The following is a 22,868-nucleotide window of genomic DNA, read 5'->3' on the forward strand; positions in this document are numbered from 1 at the left end:
TTCTTGCCCCAGGGCCTTTGCACTGGCCATTTCTATCTCTGGGCTGTTCTCCAAGTGATCATTTGGTTTGATCGTCACTTCATATGATCCTCCTCAGAGTGTACCCTCCTATGGTACGGGACTATCTTCTGAGCCAGACTCCCCCATCTTTATCAGATCAGCTGTGCCCCATGACAGAAGATCACCATAGCTGTCCTTTTTCACAGTTGACATTCTTTCAGAGAATGAGGATGGAGGAGGGCTAGGGGACCCTCACCTGAGCAGCCAGTCACTCTTCCCAACCAGTTGTATGCAATTCCACCTTAATTGTGACCCGAGGGAAGGACTAGTGGAGGGGTGCCATCTATGCAGTGGGCAGGCATTGGGGGGCATCATCCATGCTGGGCACAGACCGTTCCAAATGGCTGCTTTAAGGTTACCTGTTCTCCTGTTCATAAGTCCTCACCTTTTGCTCTAAAGTAAGTCTTTTATTAGTGAGCATTAGTGCACCCAGGTTTGTCACTGGGACCTCAGGAGGAGGGGTAGACGTTATTTATATCTCTCCCAGAGAATGGATTTAGCAGCACCTGTCACTCGGTACAGTTTTCTATGTCTGATCCAACCATTGTGTCTTATGTCCCCTTGCCTCTTTGCTCATGGTCTACCCTCCTCTACTGGAACGAAAGCCCCACATGAACGAGCATTTCCCAAACTTGGGAAAAGTTTGATGAGCGACTAAGTGGATATTGCTTGGTGCCGATGAATAGGTGTTTGGGTATTTCAGTGAATGCCCAGGGAGGATGATGAGCCAGGGAGACTACAGGAAAAAGACATGGTTAAGGACAGATAAATAGGTCCTGGGTAAGGAAGAGTGCAGTTCTGTGGCAGAAGTAGTGTGTGGCTGAGGTGGCTTCTGCATTAGATCACTCTTCTATGTGTGGCTGTAGGCAAGTTTGGCATCCTTTCTAGGCCTTATTTGCCCTACCAGTAAAATTAGTCTAAGAGTCATCTGAAGCTGGGGGAGGGGCGTTGGCATGAATGAACTAATAGTTAGAAGAAGCTAATAGGCAGACGCATTGTCACCAAATCTGATGACCTGGGACCCACATGGTAGGAGAGAACCGACTCCTGAAGCTGTCTTCTGACCTTCACCTCTGCGCTGTGGGATCTTTGTGGATACACACACACACACACACACACACACACGACACACAGTTTTTTTAAAGGTGCTAATTGCTACCATCCATCCAGGATTGAAGGAAAGAGGGCGAAATGTCAACATGCACGAAGATGTATCTGTAATTGCAAATCTGAGTCCAAAATGTACTACCCGGAATAGAGCTGAAAGGGTGGCTACCTTGCCCAACCACTGCTGCCTGCCAATGCGCCAGCGTTTTCTCCTTTCTGATGATTTTTTATAAGAACTAACAGAGCTTCTGGCATACTAAATTCTTCATAATCACGTATTGACGTCCACCGCATTTCTTCCCTGTGGTCTGCCAATCATTTGGTCTAGTAAAAGTAACTCAATAAAAGGGGGGGACGTGTTTGTCCCAGCAGAATTTCCCCAAAAGAGGATTCTGCAACTCAAGGACGGTCAGAGGCCAGAAGAAAAGGCGCGGAGGCGTCGGCTCCTTTAAGAGGCGAGGCCACCTCGTTCTCCGCGGCGATGATTGGCTGAAGCGGCCGCAGACGCGGGACTTAGTTGCCTGGGAACGGCCCGGGGGGCCTGCGGCGGGCTGCACGCAGCTGCGAGGTGCTTGCTGGGGCGGCGCGGGGGTCTGCGGGAACGCGGCTCAGGCCCAGCAGTTCTCAGCGGAGCCGCCGGCGCCATTGCCTCCTCGCTCGGTGAGCGCCGCTCCGCTCGCCCAGCCGGGCCTCCGCCGGCCGCCCGCACCATGGGCCAATGCGGCATCACCTCCTCCAAGACCGTGCTGGTCTTCCTCAACCTCATCTTCTGGGTGAGCTGGCGGGCAGCCCGGGCCGGGGGAGGCCTCTGTGCCGCGCGTGGGGACCAGGCGGGCGCGGGAGCCAGCCGAGGGGTCGCCCGGGCCCTGCGGCCTCGGAGCCCTTGGTGGGGTCCTTCCGGGGCCCGACGGAGGCCAAGGCGGTGGAGACCGGAGGTCTGGGGGGGCTCCGGCCTGCTGGCACGGTGCCAGGTTACGCGGGTCCCCGCGATGCGAGCCTGCGGGGAGCTCTGTTCTCGGGGCTGAGTCTGTCCGGACCCCAGGCCCGAAATGGGACACTCCCCGTGAGTCGGGTCCGCTGTCTTTGTCTGAGTCCCCGCAGAGCCAGTGGCTGTCCCCAGGTCATGTAGCAGCTACGTGGGGAACGCCGGTCGGAGTCCTGGGCCAGGAATTTCGGCCTGAAGCTCTTTGTATAGTTGGTTGGCTGGTAACCAGCCCAGAAAACGGAAAGGATTCAGCCTGAGACATCGGAGCATTTCTTTGATCAAGAAACTCGCTATCGTGGGGATGGGTAGCCTGAGGTTATAAAGCCCTTTAAATGTTTCAGCTGCCACGAGATTTTTAAAGCAACGAATTCACTTCTCTACGAGGTTGCTTTTTGGAGGAGCTCCGGGAACCGGACCCCAGAGAAAGTGCTTATAACCGACCTGTCTTGAGTCAGACCCTTATCTCACCAGGGACTTTGTACTAACCTGTTCTTTGGCCCTCTCCTCTGTCTTGAATCCTTCTGGACTTTGCAACAGGAAAAAACAATTAAACATGTCCTCCATCACGTCTTTTTTGTTTGTTTGTTTGTTTCTTTAAAAAACAACACAAAATAGAACAGGTCAACCTCTTTACTTTGTTACTTTAAGTAAAAGTCTGGTAGTGTCCTGCAGTATAACCTACACACTACTGTTGGGTGTTTTCTGATAAATTATTAGTTATGGGCACACTACTGGTGATTTGGAACTGACCCTCAGGCCCTTGGGCTGGGAACAAGTTTCCTTTTTGTTATGAACATTTGCCCGGGGCAGTTTTCTCCGTCCACTGTACCCAGGATATTCTTTGAACAATTCCACTGAGCATTTAGTGTATCATCACCCACCCCCACCAGCTCCTACTCAGCTCGGAAAGTATGCACGTCTATTCTGGAAAGTCTTCCCATTCTTCTTGCCCCTAACAAAGAATGGAATCTCTCAGGTCCCGACTGCTGGTGGCTTAAAAGGATATTCTGGATAACGAGGCACTTGTGGTTACTTGTGCAGGAGACTCGTGATTGGCCTCAGACTGAACTACTTGAAATCACCTGTGTGGCATCGGGATTCCTGAAATTTCATTTCCCATTTAGAGCAGATGTTCCTCATACTTTAAATTACATGCCTGTTTAAAAGGAAAAATATATTTTCAGAGATCTCCAAATGAAAACATTTTGTAGCTAATGAGACCCTCAAGAGACAGAAACTTTGATTGACTGATTGGATTGTTTGATTTTGAGACAGGGTCTTACTATGTGGCTCTAGCTGCCCTAGAACTTACTATGTAGATCAGGCTGATTCCAACTCACAGAGAGTCATCTGCCTTTGTCTCTACCTCTGCCACCTAAGTGCTGAGATTAAAGGGGTCTCTGCCACCATGTCTGGCTTGAGATGGATATTTGTATCCAAAATAGTTCCTTGTGGGTTTATGGCATTAACTATTTGGTTTTGAAGAATATTTATTAGGTGAACTCTAGGCCATTCACACACAAAGCCTATGTGTGTTAATCTGAGAAAATGCTGGAAATACAGGAGTGGTTTTCTTTAAATAATCAAAAAAATTATATATATATATCAGTTAATTCTTAATTCTGAAAGATTGCTTATGGATCTTTGGAAAATGTGTAAATATATTCACTCCAGTGAAAGTGATGTTGTGAATTTCTTAGTTTTTGCTGAGACCAACATCATATTGTCCATACAGAATACCTTTTATATTTGAGTTAGTAACAGTAAAACTTTTGTGAGTGTTGAGAAGGAAGTTAAGCAGAAAATGGGGGAAAATACAGTGCAATATAACGGGGACCGAAGCCTTTTAGTCTGTGGACATTATTCCTGACATTATTAGCTCGTAGGCAAATTATTGAAGTCTGACAGTACTAATAACCGATGAGTGCTTTCTGCTTGCTAGTCGCCGTGATAACTTAGGTGAGTGTAATTTGGCGCTGGTGAGGGCATCCAAGCTTAGGGAGTACAGACAGCACACTCAAGAAATGGCAGGGTCAGTGTTCAAATCCAGGCTGTCCCGTTGCTAGAGCCTGTGGTGTTAGAGGAAATTGTGCCTTCAAGAGACTCGGAAACAGCTTGGGGATGACAGTTGTTAGGCCATCTTAGAGGCTCTTTTCTCTAAAATGTACTGACTTCCACATTAATGTGTAGAAACTGTACCCACGCTCAAACTAGATAACTCACTTGCGTTTAAGTCAAGGAAGAAGCGCGTTGAATTGTTAACAGATTTGTCTTGAGAAATTGGAATACATTCTTTAATTTGTATTGAGTGTGTTCTTACAGGTGGCCCCTCCCTCCTTACAAACCTAGAAATGTGTAACCGGAAGGGTGAGGATGCTCTGTCAGACAGAGCACATCAGGTTGGTCCAGTTTAGATTCCCCTGGGCAGCTTGCTCATACCGAACCTCACTAGGAACTGGCTGATCCTTGGTAAGTGCTAAAGTTTAATTGCTTCGGCAGAGCCTTATATTTTGATATTCTGGTTCCGTTGGCAGTCTGTCCAGTGGCCTGTAATATGGAAATACAGTCTTGCCGGTACACAGGCTTTAAATAATCCGACTACCAAAACTGCTAATGTAGATTTAGTGTAGTTTGAACAGTGTATCTCTTAAAAGAGAGACCGTTGCTTTTTCCTCTGTGAGCACGCATGCAGTAACACATATGTACATTTCACAACATGTGTGTGTGTGTGTGTGTGTGTGAGTGTGTATGTGAGTGAGTGAGGGATGGCTTGCAAGGAGTTGTTTCTCCCCTACTAGGTGGGCCCAGGGATAGAATACAGGCAGTCAGCCTTGGTGGCTATTTCTAAAATTCTCTTCTTCAGCAAATTCCTCGGATATTAGTGGTTATAGCTTAGATGATAGCTTTGGACAAGGGTTTTTCTTTTTTAATGGCAACTCAGCACTTTAAAAACGTTTGTGTTTTTAAATTTAAAATGTTAATGTGTATGGGTGTTTTGTCTGGGTGTATGTCTGCACCATTTTTATGCCTGATACCCACAGAGGCCCAAAGAGGGTGTCAGAACCCCTAGAACTGGAGTTCAGGACAATTGGGAGCTGTATTGTTGGTGCTGGGTATTGAACTCAGGTCTTGAGAGACTATCCAGTACTCTTAATCCCTGAGCCATCTCTCCAGTTCTGAGTCTTCTGTTTATATGGAGCAGTGTGGCTTTAACTATAAGAGTATTAGGGCGTGATTCATGAGAGTTTATTAAAGGCTACATGGGTTTGAGGTAAAAAACTACATTTGAAGGCTGTTGTAACACCAGTGTAATAGACACCTTTGTACAGGTAGGATTCATTTTGCACATATTTGTTAGGCTTTACAGGGGCTGTGAGAGAAAACTTTGCCCATGCTTGTAGACTTGCTAATCTTGAGTGTCCATTTTGTTTGTTGTGTTTAATCTGTAATGAGAAGGAAGAGTAACACCACAATAGCTTGTGGTTTAGGGAGAAGTCCAGCCAGAGTGTCCAGTACCTGTGCTAGCATTATTTATTCATAGGAAGTAACCTTTGTATAGAGAGGCTGGAAGCTCTATAAAATGTCTCCTGTCTTTAAAAGAATATATTTCTCTGTGTGAATCTATATAACTAAGGAGAATTGCTTTGTTAAGCAAATATGAACATTTGCACACCTGTTCTTACAAAAAAGTTTTTACAGAACTTTCAAGTGGAACAAGACAGACAGTAAAAGTACCAGCGAGCTGAGGCAGGGTGTGGATGTGACTTGGTGACCACTTGAGGTTGGCAGGGGCTTCTCTAAGGAAGTACAGTTGAGGGTGGAACAGAACAAGCCAGTTTGGGGATTCAGTACTGAAGGAGTAGGTGGATCATGAAGCCAGGGTATACTTGGCACGTTCAGATTACTGAGTAGGGGCATATAGGTCATACTTCAGTGCTCTTAGTTAAGAACATGTAGGGAAAGGGGCTGGAGAGATGGCTCAGCAGTTAAGAGCAGTTGTTGCTCTTCTAAAGGACACAGGTTCTATTCCTAGCACCCTCATGCTGCCTTGAAACCATCTTATAATTCTAGTTCCAGGGAATCTGATGACCTATTCTAGCCTCTGTGACACCAGGCATGCATGTGGTACATAGACATGCATGCAGACAAAATACCCTCATAGAAAATAAAAATAGACAACCTTAAAATAAGAATTTACAAGAGAAAAATACTTTCCACCTTGCTACAAACTACCTATTGTATTTCCTGCCATGTCCTGTGTCTGTGGAGGTGATGTAGGTGGGTATGCTGAGATCCTGCCATGTCCTGTGTCTGTGGAGGTGATGTAGGTGGGTATGCTGAGATCCTGCCATGTCCTGTGTCTGTGGAGGTGATGTAGGTGGGTATGCTGAGATCCTGATGTGCTTTTCTGTGTCCTGTGCTCACCCTGTCTGTGTGACTGTTCTAAAAAGATTGTTATTATAACACATCTCAACCAACAGGTTGTTTATTAAAATAGGTTTTCGGTTTGTTAGGGAGAGAAGTTTAACTTTGTCAGGAAGCAAATCATGGTGCATCTGTTTAACTTTATTTTTGTTTTTTGTTTTTTTTTTTTTTTTAAGACAGGGTTTCTCTGTGTAGCTCTGGCTGTCTTAGAATTCACTCTGTAGACCAGGCTGGCCTTAAACTTAGAATTCCACCTGCCTCTGCCTCCCTAGTGCTGGGATTTAAGGCGTGCACCACCATACTCAGACTCAGTTTCTTGTACTTTCTTTCTTTCTTTCTTTCTTTCTTTCTTTCTTTCTTTCTTTCTTTTTTTTTTTTGACCCCAGTGCATTTTTGGTTTGCTTGAGCAATCGTTTAGGGCAGTGGGTCTCACCTTCCCTAATGCTGCAACCCTTTAGTACAGTTCCCTATGGTGTGGTGAACTTGTTGCTACTGCATAACTGTAATTTTGCTGCTGTTATGAATATCTGATATGCAGGATATCTGATTTGTGACCCTGAAGTGGTTGTGACCACAGGTTGAGAACCACTGATTTAGGTGAACTTAGAGCCTTCAGGAGAGCTCTTTGATCACAGTTTGAGGAAGTTTTGTCTCTTAGAATATTTACCTTTTTAGAACTGGGTGGTGGTAGTACATGCCTTTCATCCCAGCACTTGGGAGGCAGAGACTGGTGGATCTCTGAATTCAAAGCCAGCTTGGTAGCCAGTGCTACACAGAAAAACCCTGTATGAATAAATAAAAAAATAAATAAAACGACAAAAGTTTTATCTTTTAGAATATTTATTGTTCTTTGAAGTCTTTTAATGAATTTTATGCCATAAAATCTGATTCTAGGTAGGGTTTTTGTTTTGTTCTGTTTCCCCAGAAAGTTCCATAAGGTTTTCTTGGCACCAAACGAGTACAGCATAAGAGTGTAGTCAGAAAGCAGTTGTGGAATCTGCTGCTCTGCCTGCCTGCCTGCCTGCCTGCCTGCCTGCCTGCCTGCCTGCCTGCCTGCCTGCCTGCCTGCCTGCCTGCCTCAGAAACACGATGGCACTATCTCTGCTGCTCATTAAGGAGAGAAGGGAGTCTTAACTGAATTTTGTATCTCTGGGCACCATTTATATCCATGGGTGGGTCTTTCTTTAGAAATGTAATCTTAATGGCTATCAAACATAATTAATAGATTCAGAACTGTAAATTGTCAACTTCTCATTATAAGTTAATATTTATCTTGGAAAAAAAAAAACTCTTCTTCCTGCTCTTTCTCCTCCCTCATATCCTTTTAAGTAATTTCTCAGTCCGATGAGAACATTTGTGTTTCTGTATTCATTTTTACTTGAAGAAGACTGTAGTTGACATTATTATTTTACAGTTGCTGCTGTTAACACAGATAGACTCTAACATGATAAATTAGCTTAAACACCCCTTCTCCCAAAGTAGTAACTGACTTTTTATACAGTTAGAGTGAGAGGCGGCAACCAAGGGTCTCAGAACACAAGTTAACTCCATGATTTGCAGCTGGCCCTTGGAGCCTGTGAATCTGAAAATAGCCAGTTTCCACACTGTTTGAGTAGTTAGCTTGTGGCAGTTAGCCTGCCTCAGTTTCCTTATGGTCTGAAATATGGGGCTTTCAACTAGTGGTAGGCATATACTGGATTCATTGGATCAACAGTAAATATAAAAGACCAAATGAAACGTAAAAATTGAGTAGAATTGAGGATTTGTAATGTCATCAAGGTAACACTTAAAAGGATTAATATATTTAAGAGTAATGTCGATCATGGCAGTGACACTGATTGCGAAAGTAGCTTATTGACACTCCAAGTAGGCTGTGACCAAGTGTTCTCTTTAGTAATATGATAAAGAAGTATTCATCAGAAAATGTCTAAAGGATGAATCAAAGCCAAACCTAAAAATAGCAATAAATGGAAGTGGTTGACAGGCACCTAAAATATGGGATTGAGAAGAGACCTATTTTATGTGTTCAAGGGCAGGCAGATCTAGGAATTAATCTGGAAAAAAAACCCTCGCAATATAGTCTTAATTTCATTAAATGTATTTTGCAAGTGTGTATGAATGTATGTGTATATGAAAACTTAAATATATTGGAAACAACTAAACGCTTATAACTGCATCACTCAGTATATATAGTTTTTCTTTAGTATTTTTGCACTCAGATGTGTAGTTTTCCCCCATTATAAATATACTAAGTTACAGTCTCACAGGGTTTCCAGGCTACAGTGCAAGCTTGCCTCTTAGGGTTTGGTTTTTTATTTTGCTGTTACCATTTTGTGGTGTTGGTTTGACAAATGTACAAGTCTTTGTTTTCATTTTATGTACTTAGAGATTTCTAGAAGTGTTACTAGGTACAAATGCTAAGGTTGATATGTATTGCCGATTGTTTTTCAGAAAGATATATTTTTACCACTCTATACTCCCTCTGGTTTAAATTGAATCCCGCTTGACTTCATTACTGACCAACTTGTCAAGTAGAAAATGCCATTATCTCAGTAGCTTCACAAGGTCTTGTGCACGGGTAGCCTTGATTTCTCAAGAGAGGGTTGCAGGTCTCTGGGGTAGTCTTTTCCTGGTTGTTCTTGGAAAGATGGTGAGAGAGTAAGTGAGAGATGTCTGCTGAGATTTAGTAAGTGAGTAAATTGTGTTTAGTGACATGAGCCATTTTATCAGAGTAATAAGGCTGATTGAAACACAAAGATTTACGATTTCTTAGGAAGTCTTAAGTTTTTGGGAAAGTTTCTTCTGGAAACAAATTTTACAGAATTGCCAATAAACTCCTTGCAGAAAGTAGATATATACAAATCTAAGATAGCTACACAGACTCAGAGTTAAGTGTTAAAGTGGATACCGATGTTGAATGTTTGATTCTTTCCTGCTTTGAACTTTGCTTTTATAGTGTTTAGAGTACATAGCAGTTTCTAACCAGTTTTCTCTTGACTATTTCTTCCTCCCAAATTCCTGTTCTTTATCAATTGATTCTTTGAGGCAAAAGTCAGTCTACAGGAGCAGTGTCTGCAGGGACACAGAATCGTTAGGCTCTGGCTTTGAGGTGAAGTTGAGTTGGTCTTCATTTTTGCCAGCTTTAGACAGGATCCCTGTGCTTCTTGATAGACCATACACACAGTGACTTCTTTTTGCCTCTGTTTCGTTCACACGTTCTATGGGATGTTTCTAGAGGCAGGTTTCAGAGTGCTTGATGAAAAAGAAGGACTGATTGTGTGGGTTTTAGGGTCTCACTGCCCATCTCTCCTCCATCCCCCATAGAGGTGTTAACCTTCCCCCAAACAAACACAAAGCACCAGCCTTAGTTTGTAAACATCCAGACAGCAAAGTTCTGCAAGAATGAAACTTGTTACTTGACACATCCACATTTGTGTAGAAGTAGAGAAAGACTAGAAAGACAAACAGTGTCGTGTTTTTGGACCTAAGCTGTAGCTCAGTCTCTAGAGGAGCGGTTCAGTTAACAGAAAACACTGGCCTGCCTAAAGCTTCAAACTTCCTTGACTCAATTTAAAACGTGGGCAAATTGAAAGAATGAGTTTTGTCTTCAAAACCTTAGCCTTTTCCCTAAATTTCCCTTTACTTCTCTGTAAAAAGGATGGTTATTTTTAGTACACTGCCCTGGCACAGAGCCTTCTTATAGACCCAGATTCTCTCAGCCATGACTCCTCAGCAGCTTCTAAGTTCCACACTGCCCTGCTGCTGCTGGACCCTCCTCCCTCCCCTCCTCCCTCCCCTCCTCTTCTTTAGCTGCTTTGTTGGCAAAGTCCTGACCCAATCTCATCATTGCCCTGCAAACAGGATTTAACCAAGCTCACCTTTTAGTTTTCTGTTGCTTTTTAAGTAATGTCACATCTGCATTAAGAGTCGAAGTGACTACAGACTTCCCGTTGCCAGCAGAGCTGCTGTGCTCCTCCCTGCAACTGACCATGCACACTAGTTACCTTGTTTGTTTAGCTCTTTTGATTGTCATTAAGGCAGGCACTTAGAATTATTTAGGTGATTCAGTCACTGTTTGAAATGAACAGTTACTCTGTTTTCAGAAGTCATTTAGAAGAGACCATCACTCCTGTTTATTCCGTCCTGTCAGCAGTGAGTGCAGCACACACGTGGTGTGACTAACTGCTACATTACTTCCTGCTGATGTTGAAGAATAGACACTATTATATCCTCTCCTGTGAGAACTGCCTGTCGAATGGTTTGCAGCACAGACTGAGTCGTCTGTCGTCTTTCAGACAGTAAGCAGTACTTACCAGTGGGATCCCATACCTTGCCTCCCCTTGGCTTTCTTGCATCTAGTTTTGATTTGTTCTGCTGTGTTCGGCTCTTAGTTTTAGACAGTGTGTCACTCTGGTCAGTGAGGAGCCTGAGAGACGTGTAACTTGGCCATTCCTAGGCCTACTAAGTGCGAGTTTCACAGAAATCTCTTCAGGATAAAAACTCATCATTTTATTTCTAAACTACGAGTGGTTCCTCAGTATATCCTGTACTTTATATTAACTTTGGAGTATCATTATCTTCTTGTTACATTTTTTAATTCAGATTTATCTAGGCTAAAACTTCATTTACTAGCTGGGCCTGGTGACACAATCTATTAGTACACTATGCTTAAATAGAAACATTTTAAAAATTGAATTAATTGTAAGGGATTTATTTTAATTATGTATACGTGTGTGGTGTGTGTGCCTGTGGATGCAGTTGCCTGTGGAGACAGAAGAGGGCACTAAACTGCCCAGAGCAGGAATGGGAGTTATGAACAGTTTTGAGCTACCCAGTGTGGATACTGGGAACCAAGCTTGCCATCCTCTGAAAGTGCAGTACACAGTTCTCTAATGAATTCATTTTGAACAATATTCGTTTTTTATTTGTAATGTGTGTGTGTGTGTGTGTGTGTGTGTGTGTGTGTGTGTGTGTAGTGTTGATGTATACATGCACAAGTCCAGGGACCTGCAGAGTCCAGAAAAGGCTGTTGGATCCCTTGGAGATGTGGGTGCTGGGAACTGAACTCGGGTCTTTGGGAAAGTAGTATCTGTAGCCTTCTCTCAAGTTACCGTCACCTCCCAAGTTGATTTTTTTAATTATATAAATTTTGCTAATTTTAAAAAAGAATTATTTTATGTATGTGAGTACACGGTAGCTGTCTTCAGACACACCAGAAGAGGGCACTGAATCCCATTACAGATGGTTGTGAGCCACCATGTTGTTGCTGGGGATTGAACTCAGGACCTCTGGAAGAGCAGTCAGTGCTCTTAACCACTGAGCCATCTCTCTAGACCATCCCAACTTAATTTTAATTAAAACTTTTTTGTTTTATTTTCGAGATGTTTGCCACAATTTTCACTCAGCCCCCTACCCTCTCTGATTGCGGCAGGTCTCACTGCAGCCCTCGAGTACCTTGAAGTACTATGTGGAGCCTTGAGTTCCTGGGTTCTGGGCTTAAAAGCATGTGCTACCACACCTGCACCCCTTCCCTGCAAGCCTTTTAAGAAATAACCCTACAGAGTTGGTTCCTGTGTAAAGTTTGCTTAATGAAAGCAATTGGCAGAATTTGATTCATTCATGTTCAAGATTTAATTAAATTTGAAGACTGAATTATTTGGTTTAGTAAAATGCATTTTGTGTGTGTGTGTGTGTGACTATATAACATAATGTAATTAAGGAAATGCGTTAAAAGAGCATTCACTGTTACAGACTCCACGTACTTCCAGACTGTTAGGGCTCATCTTTTTGCTCATCTCATAGTGACATGTCCCAAAAGCAAACCTGTAGGTGAAGCCAACAGACCTCGTCGTTCTTAGTGTAGCATTTGTTTTCATGGTAAACTAGTAATTACAACTTACAGTCTGTCCTACAGGTGGTGGCCATCAGAATCCAGTAAACAGAGTTAGTTTCCAAATTGTATTTGAATAGTGGTCTGACAACTGTGAGCACTGGCTGGACTAGCGAGAACATTCATACAAGCCAACCCCAGCCAGCGTCCTTCACATAGAGGTGGAGGTGCGGCTCACTCTGTAAGCCTTGGTGCCTGCTTGCACCAGGCACGGTTTGAATGGGTATAAATGGTGGTGTAGAGCTGAAAGAGAAGCAGGCACAACTTGTACCCAGGAGGTATGTAAGGGATGAAGTCTGAGGATAGCCCAGACTACAAAGCGAGTTCCAGGACAGCCAAGGCTACATACATAGAGAAATCTTGTCTTGGAATATCCCACCCTCAATCCCATGGTTAAAAAATCAGCCATTGTGAAAAATACCATTTGTCTTTGCTCTATATGTGAACAGACACAGGGTGAATAGTTAGGAAACCCTACATAATGGGCCTGGAGAGATGGCTCAGAGGTTAAGAGCACTGACTGCTCTTCCATAGGTCCGGAGTTCAATTCCCAGTAACCACATGGTGGCTCACAACCATCTGTAATGGGATCTGATGCCCTCTTCTGGCGTGTAGGTATAATGCAGATAGAGCACTCAGATACATAAGTAAATCTTTAAGAAAATATTCTAACCAACGGCCAGTTAAGGTGCAGAGGGTTTATTTAAAGAGAATAGCTTCTGTGAGGAAGTGGTGATTCTTAAGCTACCTCTGAATTAGTAAGACAGCCGCCGAGGTGTGAAGAAGTCAGGGGATGTGTGTGTTAGTTTTATGTTTGACGTATATGAAGATGAAGTCTTGAGAATGCAAAGCACACAGAACAGTTTAGATCAGTAACATTTTCATAATCCTCATTTTATGCAAGTCAGGCCTTGCCCTGTTCATATTTTTAACAGCAGCAACTATCATAAAGAACATATTTAGGGGAAAGGGGAGAGTCAGGGGTTAAAATTATGGTTGACCAGGTTAAGACAAGTGCTTCCGTAAGGTGCCATGGAGTATATTGAGGGCGAGTTAGCTGGGACTTGCAGGCAGAAGTGAGGTGTGACGGCAGCACCCTGGAGCTGGAGACACCATGATGAGAGGGGGATGTCAGTAGCCAGGGGAGAGAAGAGAAGGAAGTGGAGGAGAGATGATGTGAAAAAACCCAGCCTTCTTTATTCTCTTTTTTATTATTCTTAATTAGTGCATTCAGTTGTGAAGAATAGGTGCACAGATGAGGGCGGTGGTAGGTAATACCTAGAGTACTGCTTGAAGTTTTTTCACATTAAAAAAAAAATGTGTGTGAGCTGTGCATGCCTTTAATTCCAGCGTCTAGGAGGCAGAGGCAGGCAGATTTCTGAGTTCGAGGCCAGCCTGGTCTACAGAGTGAGTTCCAGGACAGCCAGGGCTACACAGAGAAACCCTGCCTCAAAAACCAAACCAAGTGAGTGTGCTTGTGTGCGTGTATTAATCAGGTTACCAGAGCCACCTTCTCCAGATGTGGTTGTGCTGTGTGCTGTGACAGGTTCAGAGGATTGAACCGTCATTAATGTTACTGTGGTAGTTGTGTGCTAGCTTGAAGATTCATACATTGAAGTTTGCAAAGATGAAGTCATCACACTTGTGTCAGAGCATCGTCACACTTGCTCCTTAGAGCAAACAGTTTCGTGTGGCCTGGAACTGTGTGTCTGTCTCTGTCTGTATGCAGGTAGCTGTGAGCACAGAGCTAGGGCCTAATGCTAACAAAGCCAAAAGTGATGGAGAATGTGGAAGGGGCCCGGAGCTGGCATACGGCTTTTTGCACCCACGACTCCTGAATGTCCAAAGAATTTTTAATAATGAATCGAGAATGTTCTGGCTTTACTGATTTAAGAGTGATGGGCATTTATAACCGCCTGGGCTGAGACGAGCTCAGTTGGTAGAATGTGTGTGTAATAGGAACAAAGCCCTGGGGCAGAGTCCAGCACCACCTAAGCTGAGGTGGGTGGTGGTGCCCACTGCAGTGCCACTCTTGAAAGTGGAGACAGGAAGAGCAGGTTGGCTGGGATACACAGACACATTCTCAGAAAAAATGACCTGAGCAAGAGTAGGAGCTGCAGTGATGGACTCAGACCAGTTTCACCTGCTCTCTCTCACAGGGGGCGGCTGGCATCCTCTGCTACGTGGGAGCCTATGTCTTCATCACTTACGACGACTATGACCACTTCTTTGAGGACGTGTACACGCTCTTCCCTGCCGTGGTGATCATAGCTGTAGGAGCGTTGCTTTTCATCATCGGCCTGATTGGCTGCTGTGCTACAATCCGGGAGAGCCGCTGTGGACTCGCCACGGTACGCTAACACTTCACTCTGCACACGTCAGACTATGGAGGGCTGTTTATCTTGTCCTCTCTCTTGAATTGAGAGGAAGTTCTGCAGATGGAGGTGCCTTGGCTCTAATAACTAAACCAGAGTTATTAACACATGCCTTAAACTTCTAGAGGTTGTTCCATGTAATTTTTTTTATGAAAAGAATATTTAGAACTTTTTAAAATTTTATTTAATTTCTGCTATTTCTTTACAGTTTGTCTTCATCCTGCTCTTGGTTTTCGTCACAGAAGTAGTTGTTGTGGTTTTGGGATACGTGTACAGAGCAAAGGTATGTGGTCCACTGTGCCTCACGCAGTGCCTTGAAAGCTGGAGTGAGCTTTCCAGGTAAAGTAAAACAGGTTCATTTGGCCAAATTCAGCATTTTCATTGTCTTACCTCAGTGAAGCTGCTGATAACACACCCAAGATTAATTGGCGTTTACTTATAAAGCTTCTTTTCTCTGTGCAGCTGAAGCTGAAGACATCTTTTTTGTAGACATTTGATAGATCATGTGGGACGTCTGCCCAGTGCACGGATGGCTGTTCCTTTTGAGTGACTTGTTATGCTGCCTTCCTTTGCATAGTCTCTTTGAAGGCTCTTAGCCTGTGTGATGTAGTAGATCTGAACTGTTGGCTGCTAATTTGAATCTAAGTGGAGCGGAAAGCCTTTGTCTTACTGTGAGTGCACAGAATGCGCTGGAACTTGCAAACACACCTTGAGTGATGTTAGCGAGCGGTGTGTTGAGGGACGGAATCCTTTCTGTTGGTTCAGGTGGAGAACGAGGTTGACCGCAGCATTCAGAAAGTGTATAAAACCTACAACGGGACCAACTCGGACGCTGCCAGCCGTGCTATTGACTATGTGCAGAGGCAGGTGAGCCTCCCTGGTGGGTGTGCACCGACACTAGCTCTTCTCCTTCTGTGATGTGGGCTGTGTGGACCCGCACAGCCAGGATGAACTCCACAGCTTAAGATCGTGTGTCCACACACCGCCTCCACATGGACTGCTTCTCACCACTCTTATTGCAACTTCCATTTTTTACTTTATTTTCTTAAAGTAAATCACACACATTTCAAACAAAACTTGTTAAGCATTTTGCCATTAGAAATGACATTCAGTTCAGCTGAATATTAAATATGTGAGGTATGAGTGTACGGGGGCTGAGACAGCTCAGAGGTTAGGATTCTGTGTTGTTCTGCAGAGAACCTGAGTTTGGTTCCTGTACTTACGTTGGACAGTTTCCAGCCACCTGCGCCTCTCATTCTAGGGCATGACCCAGGCTTCCAGTTACTTGCACTTGCATGACCACATCCACGCACATATACAATATGTAAAATAATAACTCAGCCCCCCTACCAAAGATTCACTTAGTAAGAAACTACCTCTTTCAGGTGATGTACTTTTCAGGTGATGTACAGCTCCTAGAACTTACAGTGATATTTAAACTGAATTTGAAAACTCAGTTCTTCAGTCACGTTAACCAGTTTTTAAGTGTTCAGTTCATTCCCACTGTGACTAGTGGTTACATGCTGGACTGCACCGATGTGTGTTCTTCACTGTAGAAAGCTCTGCTGCGGATCACTGACCAGCAGTAGCTTGTTAAAGTTCTGTACTGCGTGAAGCTCAACAGGCACCTGCATTACCTAAGGCCTCTCTCTCTCTTGTCCAGTTGCGTTGTTGTGGGATTCATAACTATTCAGACTGGGAAAATACAGATTGGTTCAAAGAAACGAAAAACCAGAGTGTTCCTCTCAGCTGCTGCAGAGAGACTGCCAAGAGCTGTAATGGCAGCCTGGCCAACCCCTCCGACCTCTACGCCGAGGTGAGTTTGACTTGATTTTCACTCTCTAGTCACTGCCTAGCCTTTTTCAGGTTTTTTTTTTTTTTTTTTAACGTTGTCTTTTGTTTTAATTGTGTATCTATAAATTGTTTTGATCATTGGTTCTCGTTTCCATTGTTGCCGATGAAAATGAGTAGTAATCTATATGTCTGAGTCTCTCTTTAAAGACGAGTATAATGCGGCTGTGTATTCCAGGGCTGTGAGGCTCTTGTTGTGAAGAAGCTACAAGAAATCCTGATGCATGTCATCTGGGCGGCGTTGGCCTTTGCAGCCATTCAGGTGAGCAGGGCTGGCCAAGGAGCTGCTGTCAGAGGTCATTTGTCCTGTGTCAGCTGTAGTAGCTTTAGCTACTAAGCAAAGTATCTTTATCTACCAGCCACCAGTTTCCAAAAACCTAGAATGCTTTAAAGAAACTAGTGATCTTTATGGGGAGGGATTGCGTGAGAACTCTTTGTCTTATTTTCCTTAATTGATTAGTGAGGGTACCATTCAAAAAAGAAAAAAAATCACTGTAGGTGTCTTAGGGTTTTACTGCTGTGAAGAGACATCATAGCCAAGGCAACTCTTATAAAGCACAACATTTCATTAGAGCTGGCTCACGGGTCAGAGGTTCAGTCCATTATCATCAAGGTGGGAGCATGGCAGCATCCAGGCAGGCATGGTGCAGGAGGAGCTGAGAGTTCTGTCTCTTATTCCAAAGGCAGCTAGCAGAAGACTGACTTCTGCAGCTAAGATGAGGGTCTTAAAGCCCACACCCACAGTGACTCACGGACTCCAACAGGGCTATACCTTCTAATAGTGCCACTCCCTGGGCCAAGCATGTACAAACCATCACAGTGGGGAATTTCTGGAAGGTATTTTGACAGAACTCTGCAGACCTTTTTCAAATACTGATATATTTCAGTTTGGAAGTGGAAAGCTTTTACTTTGATGTTTTTCTATACTGTTTCACTTTCTGCTTCTTGTTTCTCTGTTCTTGAGTTTTGTTTTTACTTTTTACATTTATTTTTGCTGTACTGGAAATCAAACCTAGAATCCAGTGTTTGCCAGACAAATGTACTCCTATTGAACTATATATTTCAAATCCTTACTTGTAATTGTTTTAAGAATTATTTCTATTTTACCTTCATTCATATATATGAAATTAGTGTTTGCCTGTGTGGATGTCTGGGTACCATGTGCATGCTTGGTACCAGTGGAAACCAGAAGAGGGCATTGGATCTCTGGGACTGGAGGATAGGTGCCACCATGTGGGTTCACTAGAAGAGTAACCAGTGTTCTTAACCACTGAGCCATCTCTTCAGTCCCTCTTACTTGTAATGTTTAAATCTCAATCTCTCTCTGTCTCTCTCTCTCTCTCTGTCTCTCTCTCGCTCTCTCTGTCTCGGTGTCTCTCTCTCTCTCTTCCTCTTTTTCTTGGTAGCCACTTAATATATTATCTAGGCTGGCTCCAAACTTCTGGGGTTAAGTAGTCTCAGTCTATCTGGCATAATGGGTACACGTGCTGTGCCTGATTCCTTGAAGAGTGTGTGTTTATAGCACACACACACGCACACACACACCACACACAGACCTTTAATACTAGTCTATTCTAAAAGGAACAATTTTATTGCTTTATAGAAGAGATCTCCCAGTAAGAATTGAGGCTCTAGCCTTCTCTGTATTTGTGGACTTAGTTGTTTTAGACATACTATCATGCAAAAAAGAAGCCCGGGACATCACTTGGCATGCATGGGCTGTGCTGCTCATTGTTGGCATCTGTTCTCCCTACTCTGCCAGTGAAAACAGTCTCTGTGTTAAAGTTAGTAGAAGTAGCTGGTGCTTGCTTCATTGCTTACTGAATTGCCTTCCATCAACCATGCACCCTCATTTCTTAGCCCCATAGGAAAACCATTAAGTTAGAAGGACAGACCCCTTGCATGCAGCCTGACTGCCCACATTCCTATGTTCTCGGGTATATACAGTATGTAAGTTAGGTCAGGTTAACATTTGGAATCTAAATGAGAACAGCCAGCCATTTCTAAAGCTTTTTTGTTAAATCTGGTCTGAAGGGTTTTTGATTGTGTTTGTGTTTGTTTTTGTTTGCTTTTTTGTTTTTCAAGACAGGGTTTCTCTGTGTAGTAGCCCTGGAACTCACTTTGTAGATCATGCTGGTGTCAGACTCATAGAGATCCACCTGCCTCTGCTTCTTAAGTGCTGGGATTAAAGGTGTGTGCCACCAAACCCAGCTTCTGAGTGTTTTTCAAGGCTTTTAGTTCTTGAAATAGGCTTCTATCCTCAAATATATTTTAAGACATGTTTTAATTGTTACATTAAAGCAGCATAGTTGCTACTTTAAATGTGAGTTGTTTAGCCTTCCCGCTCTTTGCATATTTGAGCAGAAGCTACTATATTTACTGGAAAGTGCCTCTAAAATGGCAAACGGCAATTGTTTATTTTGCTGGTATTCAAACAGCAATGAAATGATTCATTAAGAAGCCTAGCTCCATATTTGCTATGGTCTCTGCCATCCTAAACATTTACTGTGTGGCTCAGCATAGTAGTAATCTAGCAAGGATGTGCTCCACATTGTGATTGTGTATGCAGACAGGGTCATTTAGTCAAAAACAATGAAATAGCACAGTCTTCCCAAGTGAGTTCTGGCCTGTGCATTCTTGGTAACTTTGGTGACAAAGCTGTACAATTAGAACGCAGCAAAAAGCTTTGCAGTTGTGTAGTGGTTGTTGCCCAGGACACACACAGCTGTGCGTGGAGACTGATGCTGACAGGTGCCTGGAAACGTTCCAAGGCTTTGATGTCCAAGATGTGATCTGTTCTGAGTACTGAAAGCTGTAGTAATGACGTAAGTGACTTAGTAGCTTTGATTCTCATAAGATGACACGGAACAGGACAGATTCACCAGTTCATTCTCCTTTGTTTTCCACAAATATTAGGACGAGCAGGGTGACGGGACCATCACATGGGCAGTGGAAGACCACAGCCTGGACTGGATGTCCATTGGGATTGGAGTTTTCAGATGAGATTTATAAATTCTTTTGAATGCTGACAGATTGGCACTGGAGCTGGGTAGAATAGAGAGAGAAAATGGCACCAGTGAATAGATTCCTACAGAAACCAGGTTTCTTGGCTCAGAAAGCCTAAAATATTTACTGTGTCTCTTTAAGAAAATATTTACTAACCATTGTTCTAGCCCTAGGTAAATGATCCAGACTTGTGTGGGACCAAAAGAAAGAGAACCATGAAAAAGAAAAACCCTAGCTAATTTTAAAAGGATTTTTAGTATAAGCAAGAAAAATCTAAAATATTTTTCTTATATCTCCTGTCAGCTTATTAGTCAGCATGATGTCATTCTTCTTTGCAAACAGACAAATGATCAACTAGGAATTTTGTATGTGAAGTTCTAATTCTAGTACAAGTTGAGGGGTTTTTTGTTAAGGTCTTGGGGGAGTGTGCTGAGCAGGCAACATGGGGAAGACTGCCTTCCAGTGAGCATGGCCTGAAGGTAGAGCGATGGAGGGGGGGGGGGCAGACTGACGAGGCTAGGTGAGGGAAGTGGCTCAGTTAGTCAAGTGAGGGCCTGAGGTGATGGAGAAGTGGTTCAGAGCACTGGCTGCTCCTCGGAGGACCCAGGTATGATTCCAGCACCCACATGTCAGCACACAACTGTCTGTAACTCCAGTTTTAGGGAATCTTATGCCCCTTCTGGCCTCCATGGTTGCCAGGCTCACACATGGTGTAATAGAATCACAGGTGGGTTGCTAGGCCCTCCTGGCATTCATACGGGATGTGGCAGTCTGAGCTTGGTCTTTCCTTCCATGGATATGCTGTAACTGCTGCGTCATCTCCCTGGCCCTTCTGTTACAGAGCAGCTCACTCTCTGTGTCCATGAACTGAGTAGTAGTTTGTACGGGACAAGTACTCAGTATTTTGGGGCATTTAGAAGCCGACAGGATGTACTTTTGACTGTTGCCTTTTGTTCTGTGGTAATTGTAGATTACACTTTGAAATAATTTAGTGACATCCTTTGACTGCTATGCCCACCTTCAGTGATAACAGCATGCAGAGCTGTACCACAGCACACCAGGACATCACAGAATAACTACTAATCTTATCCAGGCTTCTCATTTATATATTTAATCAGCTCTGTATAATTGTATGACAATTACGAAGGAGCAGTGGACCTTGACAAGAAATACGTCAATAATTCCAGAGAATCAAAGGTAGTAAATAATAAACAGAAGCCTTCAAAAGACACTAATGCTGTCTTTCCACTGTTAGGAGTTTTTGTGAGTTGTTAATGAAACCTTTCCCCCAAATCCAGATGCCTAAAAAGACACTGTCAAACAGGTTTCTCTGGACTTGTGCTGTTCAGCATGGAAGCCACAGCCACGTTTAACTGAAGTAAAAGTTTAAAGTGCGACTCAGTGGCACTGGCTACAATGCCTGGTAGCCACAAGAGCAGACACAGGCCATTTCCTTCACCGTAGAAGCTGCTTTGGGGAGCGCCACTGTGTCCATTAGTGTGGATTCTCCGTAAGAGAGCCTCGCCTCCTGCCCGCTTCAGTTCCTGGATATAAGGGAGGGTACTGACACTTAGTGTTTAGCTGCGTCTGTTAAAAATTGTGTGCTCATAAGAAACTTGTTTTTCATTGGACTGCTTTTTGACAATTTGGGGTCATTAAAGCTTGAAATAATGTCATTGCCAAGAAAGAGGAACCCACACTTGCCGGGCCTCTTCCTTATTTCACATTGTTCCCTTGCTGCAGCTGCTGGGCATGCTGTGTGCATGCATCGTGTTGTGCAGACGGAGTAGAGACCCTGCCTACGAGCTCCTCATCACCGGTGGAACCTACGCCTAGCAGACAGCACCAGCCTGAGCTAGTTCGTAGTGCCCTTGTTCTGATTTGGAAGGTGAACTGAGCAGGCCTGCAGCAGTTGGCTCCTGAGGTCATCTAGTCAAAGCACACGTGCACTGGTGTTGGACAGCAGGTTGGCATTTCATGTACCCACCTTCTTACCTGCCCATCTATGCCTTTCTTACCCTTGTTCTAGATGATTCTCCATGCCCTTAATCTCAGAACCAGTTACACGTTCTGTAATGTGGTAGAGCTAAAGGAGGGTGTGGCCTGCTTCTGTCGCCTGAGGAATAATGGGACTGTGTTGTGGTATCGCTGGGCCCTTTTTGTCTTCATAATGAGAACTCTCGGCCAAAGGTTTGGGGGAAGAGGGAGGACGCCAGCTGTCTGGTGCCGCTCACCAGTGTCCTTTTAAAGAATATATACTGTAGTACAATAACATAGCAGTTGTACAAACGGCTAACATAGACTCTAGACTCAAACAGTTTGTGTCTTTGTTCATCTTCAAAATCAGAGACTGATCTTTGAAATTAATGGTTTTTAATCAAAGCTGGCTTTATAGGAAGACCATATGTATGCACTACTGTTTTAAAGCAGTTAGTGTGAGTGTGTGTGTGTGTTTCTGTGTGATTGAACCCATTCATCATAAGTCTTACACCGTTAGAGATAATGTACCCATGGAGACTAGCAAATTAGTACGTAGATGTGATCTCAATTGTAAATAGAAAAATTTAATTCAATAAACTCTGTGTCAGTCCTCACCATGTAGTTTTTAATTATTTGGGGATATTTCAGTTCCACAGCAGCAGTATACAGCACGATAGTGTTTCGGATGCTGCCGTGGACTGCAGTTCATCGTGATCTGCACGAGCTTCCATTATATGCTGCCAGATTCTAAAGGCTGTGGTATTTGGCAAACCACAGGCACTTGCGAGAGTACTTAGAACATCTGCAGAGTGCAAAGGCCTAGGAGATAGACAGTGATGGTGCTGTCCTTGACCCAAGGACTCTGAAATCCTAACCCAGGAGAGACACAAGAACAGGTGATTTCTATCAGTGCAGTGGTGGTAGTACAAAGGAACAGGGCCCAAAGGACACACGGAGAGATCAGGGGCGTGGCGTTGTGTAGAGCGTTTAGTGACATCACTTAGGGCTCCTGGAGGAAATGCCCAAGCCTAGAAGCTGGAAGGCTCTGCAGGGGTCTGGGGGAGGTGCTGCTTAAGACGTGGTCAGACAAAGAGCCTCTTTGGTTGGACAGAACTTGTGCAGGTGAGACTGGCACATACTGCTGCTGGTATCAGGCCTGCCCTGGCTGGTTCCTGTAGCAGTTCAGAGG

At 43.9% G+C, this 22,868-nt stretch overlaps 1 protein-coding gene across 1 annotated transcript; it reads left to right on the plus strand.

Moving 5' to 3' along the window:
* The first annotated feature begins 1,706 nt into the window (after window positions 1-1,706).
* Tspan3 (tetraspanin 3) lies at window positions 1,707-22,293 on the plus strand. Its single transcript, XM_076925707.1, has 7 exons — window positions 1,707-1,940; window positions 14,627-14,818; window positions 15,051-15,125; window positions 15,608-15,709; window positions 16,506-16,658; window positions 16,872-16,955; window positions 21,443-22,293. Exons 1-7 carry the CDS (start codon window positions 1,878-1,880, stop codon window positions 21,533-21,535), a joined length of 762 nt encoding a protein of 253 aa, XP_076781822.1. The 5' UTR covers window positions 1,707-1,877; the 3' UTR covers window positions 21,536-22,293.
* The last annotated feature ends 575 nt before the right edge of the window (window positions 22,294-22,868 follow it).

Source organism: Arvicanthis niloticus, chromosome 26, assembly GCF_011762505.2.
Source record: "Arvicanthis niloticus isolate mArvNil1 chromosome 26, mArvNil1.pat.X, whole genome shotgun sequence".
Lineage (NCBI taxonomy): Eukaryota > Metazoa > Chordata > Mammalia > Rodentia > Muridae > Arvicanthis > Arvicanthis niloticus.

What these genes read in the sequence shown, in the direction of transcription:
- Tspan3 (XM_076925707.1), top strand. Translation starts at nt 1,878, where the DNA reads ATGGGCCAATGCGGCATCACCTCCTCCAAGACCGTGCTGGTCTTCCTC. An exon ending in GATACGTGTACAGAGCAAAG is followed by an intron (nt 15,126 to 15,607) that starts GTATGTGGTCCA and finishes CTGTTGGTTCAG; the next exon opens with GTGGAGAACGAGGTTGACCG. An exon ending in CCTCCGACCTCTACGCCGAG is followed by an intron (nt 16,659 to 16,871) that starts GTGAGTTTGACT and finishes TGTGTATTCCAG; the next exon opens with GGCTGTGAGGCTCTTGTTGT.